Source organism: Dasypus novemcinctus, chromosome 14 (genome assembly GCF_030445035.2).
Source record: "Dasypus novemcinctus isolate mDasNov1 chromosome 14, mDasNov1.1.hap2, whole genome shotgun sequence".
Taxonomy (NCBI): domain Eukaryota; kingdom Metazoa; phylum Chordata; class Mammalia; order Cingulata; family Dasypodidae; genus Dasypus; species Dasypus novemcinctus.
Window position 1 is genome coordinate 95,952,671 of NC_080686.1, and position 19,408 is coordinate 95,972,078.

At 38.6% G+C, this 19,408-nt stretch overlaps 1 protein-coding gene across 5 annotated transcripts in view; it reads right to left on the reverse strand.

Annotated features, from left to right (window-relative positions):
* The window catches only part of DNAAF11 (dynein axonemal assembly factor 11), a 111,889-nt gene that overhangs the window by 90,459 nt on the left and 2,022 nt on the right, over positions 1-19,408 (reverse strand). For all 5 annotated transcript variants that reach the window (XM_058276054.2, XM_058276053.2, XM_071208037.1 and 2 more), the window contains exons 2-3: positions 15,344-15,511; positions 10,836-10,913 (exon numbers count right to left, since the gene is read on the reverse strand). In XM_058276054.2, coding sequence (XP_058132037.1) covers positions 10,836-10,913; positions 15,344-15,511 — 246 coding nt within the window. The remainder of the gene's footprint in view (positions 1-10,835; positions 10,914-15,343; positions 15,512-19,408) is intronic.

Below are 19,408 nucleotides of genomic sequence, written 5' to 3' on the forward strand. Positions count from 1 at the left end.
AAAGAATTCAGCAAATATCTTGAGACAAATGAAAATGAGAATACAATATATCAAAACCTATGGGACACTGCAAAGGCAGTACTGAGAGGGAAATTTATAGCCCTCAATGCTTAAACTAAAAAAGAAGAGCTAGGGAAGTGGATGTGACTCAAGCAATTGGGCTCCCATCTACCATATAGGAGGTTCACGGTTTGATGCCCAGGGCCTCGTGGTGAAGGCAAGCTGGCCCACATGGTGAGCTGGCCCACACGGAGTGCTGGCCTGCATGGAGTGCCGGCTTGAGCAGAGTACTGCCCCATGCGGGAGTGCTGCCCTGCACAGGCGTGCTAGCCCACGTGGAGAGCTGGCACAGCAAGACGATGCAACAAAAAGAGACACAGAGGAGAGAAAAAAGAGGCTCAGCAGATCAGGGATCTGAGGTGGCGCAAGAGAATGATCACCTCTCTCCCATTCTGGAAGGTCCGAGAATCAGTTCCTGAAACCATCTAATGAGAATGCAAGCAAACACAGAAGAACACAAATGGACACAGAGAGCAGACAATGGAGGGAGGGGGCAGAAATAATAAATAAATAAATCTTAAAAAAAAAAAAGAGCTAAAACTGGAGATCTAACTGCATACCTGGAGGAACTAGAAAAACAACAGCAAACTAATCTCAAACCAAGCCAAAGGAAAAGAAATAGTAAATATCAGAGCAGAAATAAATGAAATTGAGAACAAAGAAGCAAAAGAGAGAATCAACAAACCAAAAATTGGTTCTTTGAGAAAAACAACAAAATCAACAAGCCCTTGGCTAGACTGACAAAGAAAAAAAGTGAGAAGACACAAAGAAATCAGAAATGAGGGAGGGAACAATACCACTAACTCCACAGAAATAAGAGTGATCATAAAAGGATACTTTGAACAACTGTATGCCAAAAAACTAGACAATGTAGAGGAGATGGACAAACTCCTAGAAACACACAAACCACCTATACTGACCTAAGAAATGGAAGACCTCAAAACACCAATCACAAATAAAGAGATTGTAATAATCCTCAAAAACCTCCCAAAGATGAAAAGCCCAGGACCAGATGGCTTTATAGGTGAATTTTACCGATCATTCAAAGACAATATATCAATCTTGATCAAGCTCTTCCAAAAAACTGAACAGGAAAGAACGGTACTAAATTTATTCTATGAAGTCAACATGACCTTAATACCAAAGCCAGATAAAGAAACCGCAAAAAAAGAAAATTATAGACCAATATCTCTAATGAATATAGATGTAGAAATTCTCAACAAAATATGTGCAAACAGAATCCAAAAGCACATGAAAAGAATTATACACCTCAATCAAGTGGGTTTTACCCCAGGTACGCAAGGGTAGTTCAACATAAGAAATCAATTAGTGCAATAAACGACATTGATAAACTGAATAAGAAAAATCACATGATCCTCTCAGTTGATGCAGAAAAAGCATTTGAGAAAATACAGCACCCTTTCTTGATTTAAAAAACAACAACAACAATGTAACAGATAGAAATAGAAAAACTTTTCTCAATATGGTAAAAAGCATATATGAAAAACCTACACAAGCATTGTATTCAATGGTGAAAGACTGAAAGCTTTCCTGCTGAGATCAGGAACAAGACAAGGATGCCCGCAGTCACCACTGTTATTCAATTTTGTGCTAGAGGTTCTAGCTAGAGCAATTAGGCTAGATAAAGAAATAAAAGGCACCCACATAGGAAAGGAAGAAGTAAAACTTTCACTATTCACTGATGATATGATCTTATAGCTAGAATCTCCTAAAAAACCCACAACAAAGCTACTAGACCTAATAGACGAGTGAGCAAAGTAGCAGGATACAAGATTAATGCAAAAATCAATAGCTTTTCTATACACTAGTGATGTGCAATCTGATGGAGAAATCAGAAAAAAAAATTCCATTTATAATAGCAACTAAAACAATAAAATATTTAGGAATAAACTTAACCAAGGACAAAAATGACCTGTATTTAGAAAACTACAAAACATTGCTAAAAGAAACTGAAGACTTAAATAAATGGAAGGACATTCTGTGTTCAAGGATTGAATGACTAAATATTTTTAAGATGTCAATTCTACCCAAACTGATTCACAGATTCGATACAATCCAAATAAAAATCCCAACAGCCTTTTATTACAAAAGTGGAAAAACCAATTATCTTGGTTTTGGATGGGTAAGAGGATTTGAATGACCAAAAAGATCTTTAAAAAAAGAAAAAAATTAGAGGACTTTTACTTCTGGACTTTAAAGTATATTACTTAGCTATAGTGGCAAAAACACATGGTACTGGCATAAAGACAGACACATTGACCAATGGAACTGAATTGAGAACTCAGAAATAGGCCCTCACATCTAAAGCCAAATGATTTTTTTAAGATTTATTTTATTGGGAAGCGGTTGTGGCTCAATTGCTAGAATGTCTACCTCCCAAATGGAGGGTCCAGAGTTCTATACCCAGGGCCTCCTGACCCATGTGATTAGCTGGCCTACATGCAGTGCTGCCACACACAAGGAGTGCCGAGCCAAGCAGGGGTGTACCCTGCGTAAGGAAGCCCCACATGCAAGGAGTGCACCCTGAGAGGAGCCGCCCCGTGCGAAAAAAGCACAACCTCCCCAGGAGTGGCACCACATACGTGGAGAGCTGATGCAGCAAGATGACACAACAAAAAAAACAACACATTTTCCCAGTCCTGCATGACAAGAATGCAAGCAGACACAGAAGAACACACAGCAAATGGACACAAAGAGCAGACAACAGGGGGAAAGGGGAGATAAATAAAATAAATATTTTTTTTAAGATTTATTTATTTATTTACCCCCCTCTACTGTTTGTGCAAACTGTCTGCTCTCTGTGTCCATTTATTGCATGCTTGTCTTCTTTTTTTAGGAGGCACTGGGAACTAAACCCAGGACCTCCCATGTGGGAGAGAGGTGCCCAAAGGTTTGAGCCACCTCCACTCCCCACTTATTATATCTCTGTGTGGCTCTTGGTTGCATCATCTTGTTGTGTCATCTTGTTGTGTCAGCTCACTGTCTTTCTCTTCTTTAGGGGGCACTAGGAACTAACTCGGGACCTCCCATGTGATAGGTGTGCACCCAATTGCTTGAGCCACATCCACTTCCAGTCAAGTGATTTTTGACAAGGCAATCAAGCCTTCCCAGCTGGGCCAGAACAGTCTATTCAACAAATGGTGCCACAAGAACTGGCACATCCATATCCAAAAGAAAGAAACAAGACCCCTATCTCACACGTTATACAAAAATTAACTCAAAATGTATCAAGGACCTAAATATAAAAGCAACAACCATAAAACTCCTAGAAGAAAATATAGGAAAATATCTTCAAGATCTTCTGATAGGCAGTAGTTTCTTAAATCTTACATCCAAAGTATAAGCAACAAAAGAAAAAAAGAGATAAATGGGATCTCCTCAAAATTAAACAGCATCTCAAAGGACTTTGTCAAAAGTGTGAAAAGACAGCTGACTCAATGGGAGAAAATAGTTGGCAATCGCATATCCGATAAGGGTTTAATATCCATGATATACAAAGAAATAATACAACTCAACAATAAAAAGACAAACTACCAAATTGAAAAATGGGCAAAAGACTTGAAGATGATTGTCCAAAGAAGAAATACAAATAGTGAAGAAACACATGAAAAAATGTTCAACATAACTAGCAATTAGGGAAATGCAAATCAAAACAACAATGAGATATCGTTTTACACCTAGTATAGTGGCTGCAAACAAAAAGTCAGAAAACTAAATGTTGGAGAGAATGTGGAGTGATAGGAACACTTATTCACTGTTGGTGGGAATGTAGAATGGTACACCCACTGTGAAGTTCCTAAGGAAGTTGAATATAAGCTTGCCATGTGACCTGGCAATATCAATACTAGATATATACCCACAAGAACTGAGAGCAGAGACATGAACAGACATCTGCACATCGATGTTCATAGCAGCATTATTTACAGATGCCAAAAGGTGGAAACAACCCAGGTGTACATCAACTGAAAAATGGATAAACAAATTGTGGTGTATACACATGATGGAATATTATACAGCATTAAGAAGAAATGAAGTCGTGAAACATGTCACAACATGGAAAAACCTGGAGGACATTAGGTTCAGTGAAGCAAGCCAGACACGAATGTGCTATTGTATGGGTATGACAATAGTTGAAAGGGAAAGTCTAAGGTCATGTATATTACTAGAAGGAAACCTAAAAATTTTAACAGGGGACTGTATAAGAGAGTAAAACCTCATGTAAAACATGAATATGGGTGAATTGCATAAATAAGAATGTTTTTACAAAATATAAATACAAATATAATAGAGAGAAGGAAAAAAGAATAACAGCTATGTATGACAGGGGAAGCATAGAGAGGTGATGCATTTTGTTAGTTGCTTATTATCATAGGAATAATGAAAGTGCTCTAAGAATGAAGTGATGAATGCACAGATACGTGATTACACTGAATACCATTGATTTGTATACTTCAGATGGATTTACGCTTTATTAATATGTATCAATAAAATCTATTTGTTTAAAAAAGAATATGGGATTTAGTTTTTTGAGATACATGATTAAGCATTTTTTCTCATCTTCAGTTTTTTCATTAATAAGGAGACCTTGACTATGTCATTTAACTAATCTGTGTTTATCTGTATATCTTTCTGAACAGTATAAGAACAAATGAGTTAGTAGTTGGAATGAGATGAAGAAAAGTGCCTTGGTAGAACTTTTTAGGAGTAATGCTTCCATAATTTGAACTGTCTTTTTGTGCTATTTTATTTTTTTGAATTTGAAATTATTTTTTAAATTAAAAAAAAGGATGGAACAAGTAGACAAAAGATCATCAAGGAAATAGAAGATTTGAATGACACTATAAACAAAATTAGACCTAACAGACATCAATAGCACACTACACCCAATAATAGCAAGCAGAACACACATGCTTCTCAAGGGCTCATGGAACATTCTCCAGTATAGAAGATATGGTAGGTCACAAAACAAGTCTCAATAAATTAAAAATATTGAAATCCTACCAAGTATCTTCTCAGAACACCATGGAATGATCCTAGAAGTTAATAATAGAAGGAAATTTGGGCAATTCACAAACATGTGGAAATTAAACACATATTCCTATATAACCAAGGAATAAAAGAATAAACCACAAGAGAAATTAGAAAATACTTTAAGATGAATGAAAATGAAAACATATCAAACTTATGGGATTCAAAGAAAGCCATACTCAGAAGGAAATTTATATTTGTAAATGCCAATACTTAAAAAAAGAAGAAAAAATCTCAATTCAGTAACCTAATGTTCTATCTTTAGAAATTATAAAAAGAAGAGCAAACTCAACACAAAACAAACAGAAGGAAGGAAATAAAGATTAGAATAGAAATAAATAAAATAGACAACAATAGAGAAAATCAACAAACTCCAAAATTGTTTCTTTGAAAAGATCAACCAAATTAACAGACCTTAAGCTAGACCAACAAAGAATAAAAAAAGAAAACGCAAATTACTAAAATCAGAAATAATAGAGGGAATGGTACTAATGAGCTTACAGAATTAAAAAGGATTATGAAAGAATACAAAGAACAATTTTATGCCAACAAATTAGAAAACCTAGATGAAATGGGAAAGTTCCTAGGAAGACACAAACTACCAAAACTGAATCAAGAAGAAACAGAAAATCTGAACAGACCCATAGCAATTAAAAAACATTGAATTTTTTATCTTTCCGTAAAGAAAAGCCCAAGCACTGGGGATGGTGTATACTCAGGAGACCTGAATCTCTGGACTGTCCATGTGACAGCCAGGCTCTGAGCCTCAGCAGATTTGCAACTCCTACCCTCTGGTTTATTGGACTTATCCTGGCCAGCTATCAGGGAGGTGAAGAAGGTCAACCACCACACCAGGGAGCCAAGTGTACCTACAACTGCAAGCAGGAAAATTACATCCATCATCCATGTGGAATCTAAGCCTCCTCTTGATATAGAGGCAGAGTTGACATAACCATCCCAGGGTCCAAAAGATGGAGGAATAGAATATGGATTAGATATGGGTTAGAGTGGACTTACTGATATTCTACTGTGGAAATATTGTGATTAGTAATGGAAGAAATCATAGCATTGATGTGGAGAAAGTGGCCACAGTAGCTGCTGAGGGTAGGGAGAGAGAAGAAGAGATATGATGTGGGGGCATTTTCAGGACTTGGAGTTGTCCTGGGTGGTACTGCAGGGACAGATGCTGTACAATGTATGTCCTGCCATGGCCCACTGGGTGGACGGGGGGGGAGTGTAAACTACAGTGTAAACCATTATCCATGTGGGGCAGCAGTGCTCCAAAATGTATTCACCAAATGCAATGAATGTCCCATGATGATGAAAGAGGTTGTTGATGTGGGAGGAGTGGGGTGAGGGGGGTAGGGAGTATATGGGGACCTCTTATATTTTTTTAATGTAACATTAAAAAAAAAAGAAAGAAAGAAAATAAAAAGCCCAAGACCAAATGGCTTCATTGGTGAATTTTAACAAATTCAATTTGTTATATTAAAACATGTGTGTGTGTGTGTATATATATTTATATATATAAATAAGTGTGTAAAAAACACCACTTATTTAAATTCACAAATTTTAAAAAGAATTAACACCAATCTTTCATAAATTCTTCCAAAAAGTAGAAGAAGGAACACTTCCTGGCTCATTCTGTGAAGCCAGTATTACCCAGATAGCAAAACCAGACAAAGACTATTCAAGAAAAGAAAGCTACACTAATCCCTCAAAAACTTCTGAGACTAAACTCCTCAACAAATACTAGCAGAACAAATGAACAGCATATAAAAAATATTATATGCCATTACAAGTGGAATTTTTCCCAAGAATGCAAGGTTGGTTCAATATACAGAAAACAATGACTATAATATACATGCTAATAAAGAAAAAAAAAAACAAAAAACACACATGACCTCAAAAGACATAAAAAAAATCTATTTCAATAAATCCCCTTTCATGATAGATTACCCAATGAACTGGGAATAGAAGTGAAGTTCCTCAACCTAATAAAAGACATCTATGAAAAATCCACAGCTAACAGCATACTTAATGGTGAAAGACTGCATGCTTTCACCCTAAAATCAGGAGCAAAACAATGATGTCCACTCTCACCACTTCTATTCAACATTATACTTGTTGTTCTAGACAGGACAAATAACTAGAAAATTAAGTAAAAGCACCCAGATAGGGAAGGCAGAAATAAAACAACTTCTATTTGCAGATTACCTGTATGTATTCCTAAAGAATACATACATACATACAAACACAAAGCTATCAGATAATAATCAAGTTCAGCAAGTTGAAGGTAACAAAAACTAGTTTTATTTCTATACATTAGCACTGAAAAATTCCAATATGAAATTGAAAAAACAATTCCATTATAATTGCATCAAAAGGATAAAATACCTAGGTGTAAATTTAACCAAAAAATCCAAGACTCATACACTGAAAACAACAAAACACTGTTGAAATAAACTAAAGAAGACCTAAATAAATGGAAAGATACCTTGTGTTCATGGATTGGAAGAGTGAAAAATTTTAAGAGGCAATACTCCCTGTAGTGATCTACATGCTTCAGTGCAATATCTATCAAAATTCCAACGGCCTTTTTCTGCAGAAATTGACAAGCTGATCCTAAAATTTACATGGAAATGCAAGGAATGCAGAAGAGCCAAGACAATCTTGCAAAAGAACAAAGTTGGAAAACTTATACTTTCCAATTTCAAAACTTACTACAAATTTACAGTAACAAAGACTATTTTACTAGCATAGGGATAGACATATGGATCAACAGAATAGAACTGAAATTCCCCCCATAAATGCATATATCTATGGTCAGTTAATTTTCTACAAGGATGACAAGACCATTCAATGAGGAAAAATAGTTTTTTCAACAAATGGTACTGGGACAACTGAATATTCACATAAAAAAGAATGAATTTAGACCCCTACCTCATACCACACATAAAAATTGACTCAAAATGGATCAATGACCTAAATATAAGAAATAAAACCATAAAACTCTTAAAAGAAAATATAGGAGTAAATCTTCATACAATGAATTTGGGAATAGATTCTTAAATATGACACCAAAAGCATGAACAACAACAACAACAAAAAGAACAGACAAATCAGAATTCATCAAAACCTATTGTGCTGGGAAGCGGACTTGGCCTAGTGGTTAGGGCATCCATCTACCACATGGGAGGTCCGCGGTTCAAACCCTGGGCCTCCCTGACCCGTGTGGAGCTGGCCCATGCGCAGTGTTGATGCGTGCAAGGAGTGCTGTGCCATGCACGGGTGTCCCCCGCATAGGGGAGCCCCATGCACAAGGAGTGCACCCCATAAGGAGAGACACCCAGCGCGGAATAAAGTGCAGCCTGTCTAAGAATGGCATCGCCCACACGGATTGCTGACACAAGATGATACAACAAAAAGAAACACAGAGTTCCATGCCGCTGAAAACAACAGAAGTGGACAAAGAAGAAGATGCAGCAAACAGAGAGAACAGACAACCCAGGCAGGGGGGTGGGGTGAAGGGGAGAGAAATAAATAAATAAATAAATAAATCTTTAAAAAAAAAAAACCTATTGTGCTACAAATGACTTCATTAAAAAAGTAAAGATACAACCTGTGAAATGGAAAAATATATTTACAAATCATATACCTGATACCTAGTATGCAGAATATATAATGAATACTTACAACTCAACAATAAAAAGACAAATAATCCAATTTAAAAATGGGCAAGGATTTGAATGGATATATCTCCAAAGAAGATATAGAAATGGCCACTTAGCATATGAAAAAATGTTCACCATCATTAGTCATTAGGGAAATGCAAATGCAAATTAAACCACAATTAGAAACTACTTCATACCCACTAAGATAGTTATAATAAAAAAATTAAAAAAGGAAAACAATAAGTGTTACTGAGTATGTGGGACAAAATGATACCACTTACACTGTTGGTAGGAATATAAAATGGTGCAGTTATCTGGAAAACATTTAGAAAGTTCCTCAGAAAGTTAAACATAGTTACCATATGACCCAGTAATCCCCTCACCAAGTGAATAGAAAACATCTTGTACCCAATGTTCACAGCAGCATTATTCACAATAGCCATAAAATAGAAACAAGCCAAATGGCATAAACCAACAAAGGGATAAACAAAATGAGGCAGATTCCTAAAACAGAATACTATTGAGCCACAATAACAAATGAAGTACTGGTGCATGCTACAATTTGAATGAATCTTGGAAATATATGCTAAGCGAATGATGCCAAACACAAAAGCTACATATCGAATGATTCATATTAAATGTTTAGATTGGGCAAATCCATGGAGACAGATTAATGGTTACTAAGAGATTGGAGGAGGAGCAAATGGGATTGAAAGATAATGGGTATGGGTGTATTAGTCAGCCAAAGGGATACTGATGCAAAGTACCACAAATCTGTTGGCATTTATAAAGGGCCTTTATTTGGGGTAGAAGCTTACAGTCACCAGGCCCTAAAGGGTCCAACTCAAGGTACCATAAAAGGTACTTTCTCACCCAAAGTCATGTTGCCACATGTTGATGCAAGATAGCAGGCGATGTCTGTGAGGGTTCAGTCTTCCTGTTCCTCCCAAGGCTGCATGGTCCCAGCTTCTTCCAATCTCAGCTGCAGGCTGGGATAAGTCTTGTCTCTTTCTCCAGGGGACTGTTTCTCTCTGGGCTCAGCTGCTTCGCTCTCTCCACAAGGGCAGCTGTAGACTATCAGGCAAACAGCTTTTCTCTCTTCTCTTTCCTCACGTATCTGCTTCTCTGTGTGCTTACTTTCTGGGCTCCAGGATCAAAGCTCTAACTTTTTTCTCTGCCATGTCATTTTCTCTGTGAGTCCCCACCTACCAAGAGGGTAGGGACTCAACATCCTACTACCTTGGCCCAATCAAAGCCTTAATCATTATTTAATCACGTAAAACTGATACCTTTGAATCCAATCCAATCTAATATTCCCAGAAGAACAAACCAATTCACAAACATAATCCAATATCTCCTTTTAGAATACACAAACAATATCAAACTGCTATAAGGGGCAATGCATATGTCCTGGAATTTGATAGTGGTGATGTTTGTACAACCTGTGAATATAGTTAAGAATGATGATTTGAGTACATTAAAAGGATAGATTTTATGGTATTTTTGGGTTCTATCTCAACAAAAAAAGTGTAAAGGTCTAAATATTCCAAGTAAGAGATTTTTTGAGGAAAAAAAGTACATGTGATCCCACCCAAATGTCCATTTGCAGAAAAATGGTAAGATAAGTAAGTCTACAATCATTCCATTGCATAGCCCCTGCCCCATTACTGAATATCAAAGTAACAAGGTAGATAAACAGATTATCATAGAAAAGATCTCGAAGATGTATTTCCTCAGGGAAGAAATTAACATTCATAACAATATTCATAGTATGAATCCTTTGATACAAAGCAAAATGGAACAAAACTACCTCCTACACACCAAATTGTTAACATCAGTTAACTGGGGGAGGGAGAATGGGTTAGGAAGGGGTGAAGTAGACTTTCTTTTTTGAATATCTATATCTCTTGATTGTTTGAATTTTTACAATAAGTATTAATGAATATAAGACATACAAAATGTTAATTTGAAGAATATACCTATTAAGAAATACGATTTATATCTAATTTTAAATCCCAACTTTATCTCATAATAAGAGAACAAAATTCTTACCTTCCAAATTTTCAATTTTTTCAATGTTGTTTAAAGCTAAATTCAAATATTCAAGTTTCTTCAGTTTGCTAACATTTTCTGAAATATATAGAGAATGTAATTAATTAATTTCAAGCTAAAAGACATTTATACAGAATCTATTATGAAAATGATAGAGAATCTAAGGATTAGTATAACGGTTATCAAAACCATGCTGCTTTATCAAATCTAAACCTGTACATCAGACATTGATGGTTGCATATACAACAACCATTCCTCTCTCCATCCTTCCCAAAGGACTCTGGTTTTGCTCATTCTTCCACCAGCCCCACCGCAGGGGGTTAGGATCAACCAAGCTGGGCCTACGTGTGGCAATTCCATATCCTTCGTTGGTGATGGCTCAGGAATCCAGGCTTAGGCCATGTGGCCATAGCACTTGACTGTCAAGCACATCTTGTAGAAAAGGGCCTGCAAACCAAGTATTGCCGATCCCAGATGAAAGGGAAAGAGCCATATTCCATTTGGGAATTTTCCCTCATTTTTTCCTAATGGGTGTTGAAAAAGAAGCTTTATCCCAGTTGATACTGTCATCTTGCAAACATGAGGGACACCAGCTTTAGAATGAAGCCCACGCTGGCTAGTGGAACAATGGGAAGGAATAAACCAATCCTGAAGCCGATCCTACCTCTACACTTAATGTTGGGAACAATAATAGATTTCTTCACTGTTAAGCCACATTGGGTTGGGTTTTCCGTTACTTGCAACAAATACCATTCAGATACAGGATTATCATCTTTAATAAATATGACAGCAGGCAAAACAACAAGCATAAATAAGCCAAAGAATCATTATAAGATGGGACCTTTTCCAAACAGCTAATAATACAGAAGCAAGTGTTGTTGAGTACATCTTCTATGCCATGCAATGTTCTAAACATTCTCTATATATTATCTCATTTAAGCCTAATAATAATGCTATGAGCTAGAAACCATCATTGTCTTTCTTTTATAAATGAAAATACCAAAGTACAGAGAATTCATCTGCCAATATTAAGTGGCAGAGCCAGGAAATTTTATTCCAGAGCCTGGATGCTAAATCACTATAATATAACTTAAGAGATAGAACAGGGAAACGGACTTGGCCCAGTGGTTAGGGCGTCCGTCTACCACATGGGAGGTCCGCGGTTCAAACCCTGGGCCTCCTTGACCCGTGTGGAGCTGGCCCATGCGCAGTGCTGATGTGCGCAAGGAGTGCCATGCCACGCAAGGGTGTCCCCACGTAGAGAAGCCCCACGCACAAGGAGTGCGCCCATGAGGAGAGCCGCCCAGCGTGAAAAGAAAGAGCAGCCTGCCCAGGAATGGCGCTGCCCACACTTCCTGTGCCACTGACAAAAAAGCAGACAAAGAAACAAGACGCAGCAAATAGACACAGAGAACAGACAACCGGGGGAGGGGGGGAATTAAATAAATAAATAAATCTTTAAAAAAAAAAAAAAAAGACATAGAACAGAGCTTTCCAAGATGACATGAATGCAGAACACCCTGCCAAGAAATGTGCATTTGGGGTAGCCTACCTTAAATAATACCTCCTCTGCCCATTTCCCAGGGATACCATGAGGATCAAATGTGATTTATAGTCAGCACCATCATCATCATCAACATGCTTTCTACAATTTGTACAACACTGTAGATTGGTTTCCATAGACCTGAGAATAACAGTTTACTTCTCTGTGCCTGTTTGCTCATTTTTTAAAATGAGATTTTGGAATAAATTATTACTAAAGCTTCCCTCAGCAATTAAATCATTCTCCTAAGTAATACGAATGCTTATATAAGTTCTCTCAGCAATATCCGAGTATTTCATAGTAACAGATTTGGAGGTCCTCTCTGTGCCAGGAATTATGATAAACATTGCATCATTAGCAAGAATAATTAAAGTTATCACTGTTAAAATCCCCAGCCCACAATAAAATACTGATTTGAAATAGAATTTCCCTTCCCTTGTTTTGTTAAATCTATAGCCCTCTAAATGCTACAAGAGTCATCTGATAGAAAAAATATAAAATCTGTTCTGGAGGGATTTCCTAAATGTGTTCCTCAAGATTGGCAGCCACCAAATTGGTCAGAGAGAGAAATAAAGGCTCTATAAGTAAAAATGTGTAGAGTCCCTTGGCAGCTGGAAGGCAACCTGGCTGTCCTGGCCCAAACCAGCCCGGAAGCAGCTCTCTCTGATTGCCATAACCAGAACTACAAACTTGTAAAGGACCAGATCCCTCTCTCAGTTCCAGATCTCGTGGCTCTCAACCTTACCCAGGTATGAACTGTTGAAACGTGGATTACCAGCGCAGATTCACATTCAGCAGGCTTGGTGCCACCCAGAAGCCACACTTGAACTGGATGCAGCTGGTCCTCAGCTCGCACTTGGCTCAACTCTAAGAAAAGCTTTCCTCTCCACCCCACCTGTGTCTCCCAAGGAGGAACAGGGCTTTAGGAAAGGCGACTGTTTCTCAAACTTTTACACCAGTGGCAAAGAGCAAGTCTGTATCCTAGAGAACTCATTTTTCTTGCTAAATAAGTGCCTAAATGTTTATGGGTGGAGTAGCACTGAAAAATCCCATTATTAGAATTTAAAAGAGTGCTTAATTTAAGAATACTTTGGAAGCAAAAATTTAAGCTTTCTCACATCTCTGAAAAGGACTGAAATACTATGCTACTAATTAGCAATTGTGATGGACCCAGCTGTGGGGATTAAAATTTCGGGAACTCTTTTAGATCTGTACAGTTTGGACCGTTCTTTTATGTCCTCACATATAAAAGCTGATGGTTTTCTATAACAGCCTTTTTAATTGAACAATGTGCCAGAATTTCTAATTTCTGGTAAAGTATAAGAAACCAAAAATAATTATCTAAAGAAATAGGATTTTAGTAAATGTTCAAAAAATGATGCAAATTCTATGCTTTTTACAATCTTACAGTCAATTTTCATTATCCACGAGAAAGGAGGTAACCACTACACCAGGGTTCTCCATTAATTCTTTGAGGAGAGGGGGGACATCCTGTGCATTGTAGGATGTATAGCAGCACCCCTGGCCTCTACACACTAGATGCCAGGAGCACCCAAACACATACTTGTGACAACCAGCAATGTCTCCAAACATTGCCAGATGGCCCCTGCAGAGACCAAACTGCCCATCACCATGGAAATTTAAAATGTAATCTTAAAAGTTGACCTATGGGCTCCAGTGCTGAAAACCATAGGTACTGGCATTCTTTCTGTCTCATCAACCCACAGCTCCATCTCTTTCCCCCAACTCTGTTCTGTTTGCCCTCCCACTCCAGGCTTCTATTTGGCTAGCCTGGGGCACCTGGGATAAATGATACTAATAACTATAGCATCACGGGGCGCTGTCACTCAGGGAGCACTTTCCTGTGTGCCAATGCAGAATACCAAGGCCATCAGGTCAAGCAATGCTTCCACTCAGGTGTTGTCAATCCTGTTTTACAGCTGGAAAAGCTAAGGCTTGGACGAGTTAACTGACAAGGCAAATTTCACAAAGCTTTTAAGTGGCAGGGGGAGGGTTTGAGCCCAGGTTCGCCCAACACTAGAGCCTCTCCTAGTGCTAAATTATACTGTTGCTTTTCTGGGTATGGGGTGGACTCCTGCCTCACTCCTCCTGTTTTCATATAGCAGGACCTTGGCCAGAGTGACCCCACAGGCCTCCCTTCTCTTTGCCCCCTAATCCACTCTTCCCCAGGGCAGAAGGACCACTTGGTGCTTGGAAGAAGAAACTGGGCATGTCAGACTCACTTCCTCCTAGCTCTCTGGAATCTTCCTTCCAGCAGAAACCACAAGGTCTTGACCCCTCCCACCACAAAGCAGGGCACCCAGCTGGGGCCTGTGGTTGTGCAGTTCTGCATGTGTCTGGGTGGGCAGGTTTCATCCTGGGGAGCAGGATCAGCACACCCCTGAGCCTGCCAGCCTCACCGCATTCTCCAGGAAGTTTGATCTTCATCTGCCTATCTCCTGTCTCCACCTCTCTGGTACATTTTGAGGCTCCCTCAATACTGAAGACTGACTCCAATGCCTGGCACATACACATTCACAATAAGTAGGGCAGTACTAGCTATCACAATCTGTGTCAACTTAACAAGGATGAGGTCAAGTCCCACATACTCCTTTCAGTATGGCAGAGTGGTGTAAAACCATGGGAATGCCTGGGGTATAGCCTCCTCCTTATCAAACATTCTTAAAAATCAGGCTGCAGTGATCAGGTCAACTACTAGGCTCTCCACCTTTAACTAGCTGCTCCTCCTAACTTCTTGCTGGAGAGCCTTTGGGCAAGGAGACTGACTGCCCAAGAAAATGTTCAGGGCAATGGTCCATTCACAACTATGGAGACATGGCTACATTTATTTTCTCGTGTACTGTATTGCAGTTATTACCTTACTGTAATAATCACACTGCATTTTCCAAAATTTTCCCATTCAAACTGTTAAAGAAGCTATGAGGAAAAGGTACTGAAAACTTACCAATTTTTCCAATGAGATTATTTTGTAGGTAGAGGATTTTTAAATCCCGGCACCATTTGTCAATATGTTCTAGTCTTTCTATTTCTTGCTGATGCAAGGAGAGCTCCTCCAGGGAGAAAATTATACAGTCATTGTGTTCGGCATTCCGTCTAATAAGATCTTCTGTGACTGGAAGAAAATTTGTTGCGTATTACACTTCTGTCTCCATTGTTCATCGTGGGGCTATTATGTTTTTAATGCACTGATTTTCCTTTACAGTTTAATGTCAGTTCCCTACTCCCAGGTGATTTTCAAAAGAAAAGATAATAGAAAAGTACTGCCTCCTGCTAGAATTTTTGTAATGTCATGATGTGAGTCTGAGGAGAGAAAGACTTACAATACCTTACAGTCAAGTCTTAATTGTTTGCGTGTGTATGGATGCAGAGTCTACATATATTTTGCCGTTTGGATGGAGAAAGAGTTGATGGCTAACAAATATAAGAATGTTGGAGCAGAATCTTGTGGTGGAGGGGATCCACTAAACGATCCAAACATGCAGCAACTTGCAACTAAGAGGGATAGTTGAGCTGACAGAGGGCAGAAAAGGAAAGCATTTCCCAACAATCTATAAAGGAGGGGTCATTCATTTATTCCTCTATCCAATATTTATCAGTTTAACTGATGCTGAGGAGAAAGGAAAAGAATGCTGAAGATTGTGCTTTGCAATTTGTAAAGCAATGATCACTTGTTCAATTTCCAGGAGGAATAAAAGAGCCTGCCCACAGGAAGTGCAGGAATGGGATCACCACCCCTCTGACAAGAGTGATGAGAAGAAGAGGCTGGCCTGACTCTGGAGAACAGAAATATGTGATGAAGATGGGCCATGAGCCTGGCGACAATACCCTGGTCCACAGCTGGAGCCCAGAACGAAGTCATGAATCATCTTCATAGGACCAGCTGGACTCAAAGAGGTGAGAACAATGGAGAAACAGCGTTATTAAAAATTTTATTAATCCAGTTGAACCCTCCCATTTTAGGCAGAACAGGGAAATATTGCACACTCATACTCCCCAAAATAATTGACTTATTCATTGCTACTTACAAGGTGTCAGGCATTATTCTAAATGCTCTACATGTTTTGATGTGTGAGTAGGTACTGCTATTATCTCCACTTGTTAGATGAGAAAATTGAGGAACAGAGAGTTTTAAAAACTTGCCCCAAGTCATGGTGGTAAGTGCTAGAGCCAGGTTTTAAGTGAGGCAGCCCGGTGCTAGACCATGTCCTCTTAACCACTCTACTATACAGCCTCAAAACGTGAACAAATAAGGGTCTTGCCAGACTGCCTAGGCTTGCCTAAACACACAGGCTCTTCTAGCTGAGACCAAGTTTTTGCAGCACATTCTGCCCCACCTCTATGCCCATCCCTAAAAGTGAAGGTAGGCTTTTACAAAAATGCCAAAAAGTGTATGGATGCTATCATTTGTATGTAATTAACTGAACACCCTGCTACACTGGTGGTAAGATATGTGGATGCTTGCTAAGACATGTTTTTAGAAAAAAGACAAAACATCCCCCCATTTCCTACCACCAGTGTAGCAGAGGGTTCAGTTAGTTACATACAAATTAAAATATCATACATAGGGTGTGGTCCTGCTGCTCTAAGTTTTGTCTAAACTGAGAGACAGAGAGGGCTACAGGCCAGGTCCTAGTGAGGAACAGGCCAAAGTAGGTGGGAAGGAGGCTGAAAGGGCAGCCCCATCAGCACTGGGTCAGTACCAGTCAGATGTGCTCTGCCATCTCTGGGCTGCCACCACTAGTATGTAAACCAGTCTGAGTAGAGAGCTCTGTTCAAGGAAAAGAAAACAAACTATAAAAACCAAATCAGTAAGATAAAGTTTTTTAAGTCAAAAATTGTTACTAGGAACTACGTAGGTCACTCTATACTGACTGAGGTCCATTTAACAAGAAGACTTAAGTATAAATATATATATACGGCCAATAAACCAGAGTGTAGGAGCTGCAAGTCTGTTGAGGCCCAGGGCCTGGCTATCACATGGTCAGTCCAGAGATTCAGGTCCCCTGGGTATACACTAAACCGCAGCACCAACTACAGTTCTGGTAAAAGTAACAGGAGAGGTTTGTGGACAAAGATCACATCTGAGTCCAGCTCCATCACACAGAAACACAAACTCCAAAGAAGGGCCAACTGACATGGCACTGAACTCCATCTGCCATGACCATAGAACCTGTGGGTCTCTGCAGCCCTCAGAAGAACCCATACCTGGGGTTGCATCTACTTTTATTAACCATGAGGTGCAGCAGTGCTCAGAGATGCATTCACCAAATGCAATGAATGTCTCCATGATGATGGAGGAGGTTGTTGTTATGGGTGGAGGAGTGGGGTGAGGGGGGTGGGGGGTATATGGGGACCTCATATTTTTTTAATGTAACATTAAAAAAATAAAGAGAAAAATTAATAAATAAATTGGAAAAATATATATATATATACACTTACATGGCAGAATTCCAAACTCTGCAAAACAAATATTAAGAGATTTGAAGGGAGAACTAGATGGTTCTACATTAACAGTAGGAGACTTTAGCACCCTACTTTCAATAATGGAGAAAATATCTAGACAGAAGATCAAAAGGATATAGAAGACTTAAATAATACTATTGACCTAACAGCCATATCTAGAACACTTCACCCAACAACAGAACAGTTCACATTCTTCACTAATGAGAATGAATCATTCTCCAGGGTAGATCATATGTTATGTTAAAAAAAACAAGTCTCAATAAATTTTAAAATATTGAAATCATACACTGTATTGTCTCTGATCACAATGGAATGAAACTAGGAATCAGTAACATGGAGAACTGGAAAATTCACAAATATGTGGAAATTATACAATACAGTATTAAACAGCCAATAGGCCAAAGGAGAAATCACAAGGGAAATTAAGAAATATCTTGTGATGAATGAATAAAAAAAAAAACACACAACATATCAAAATTTACTGAATGTAACAAAGGGAGTGCTGAGATAGAAATTTATAGCTCTCAATGCTCTCATTAAAATAGAAGAAAAATCTCATATCGGAAACATAACGTCACAAGCAGAGCTTCTACAAACAAAAGCAAACTAAACTGAAAGTAAGCAGAAAGAAGAAAATAACAAAGATTAGAGCAGAGATAAATGAAAGAAAGAAAAGCAAAGAAACCAAAAGTTGGTTCTTTGAAAAGATCAATAAAATCAACAAGCTTTTAGCTAAACTGACAAAAAAAAAAAAAAGAGAGAACACAAAGAACACAAATAACTAAAATTAAAAATGAAAGGGTGGGGAAGCATCTGTGGCTCAATCAGCTGGACTCCTGTCTACCATATGGGTTCACGTCCAGGGGCCTCCTTGTGAAGGCAGGCTCACCCGCACACTGCGGAGGGCTGCCAGTCTGGGCACTGCAAGCACCGTGGAGTGCCACCTGGCCCACTAGCACTGTGAAGAGCTGACTCAGCAAGGTGATGCAACAGAAAGGGAGATAAACAAAAACGCAGAAGAGTGCCATGAACGGACACAGAGAGCAGACAACGAGCAAGCTGCAAGGGGTGGAGAGAAATAAATAAAAATAAATACAGACGCACAGAAGAACACACAGAGAATGGACACAGAGAGCAGACAGCATGCAAAAAGCCGCAAGTGGCAGGGGGGCGGGGGGAATAAAAAAATAAAAACTAAAAAAAAATGAAAGGGTGGACATTACTACCAAGCCCATAGAAAGAAGGATTTTAAGAGGATACTATGAACAATGATATGCCAAAAAAAAAAGAGAAATCCTAGATGAAATGGTCAAATTCCTAGAAGCACATAAACTATCTACACTGTCTCAAAAAAAAATAGAAAACTTGATCAGACCAATAACAAGTAGAGACTGAATCCATAATCAAAAACCTCCCAACAAAGAAAAGCCCAGGACCACATGGCTTCACTGGTGAATTTAACCAAACATTCCAAGAAGAGTTAACACCAATCCTGACCAAATTCCTCCAAAAAATTGAGGAGGAGGGAACAATCCATAAATTATTC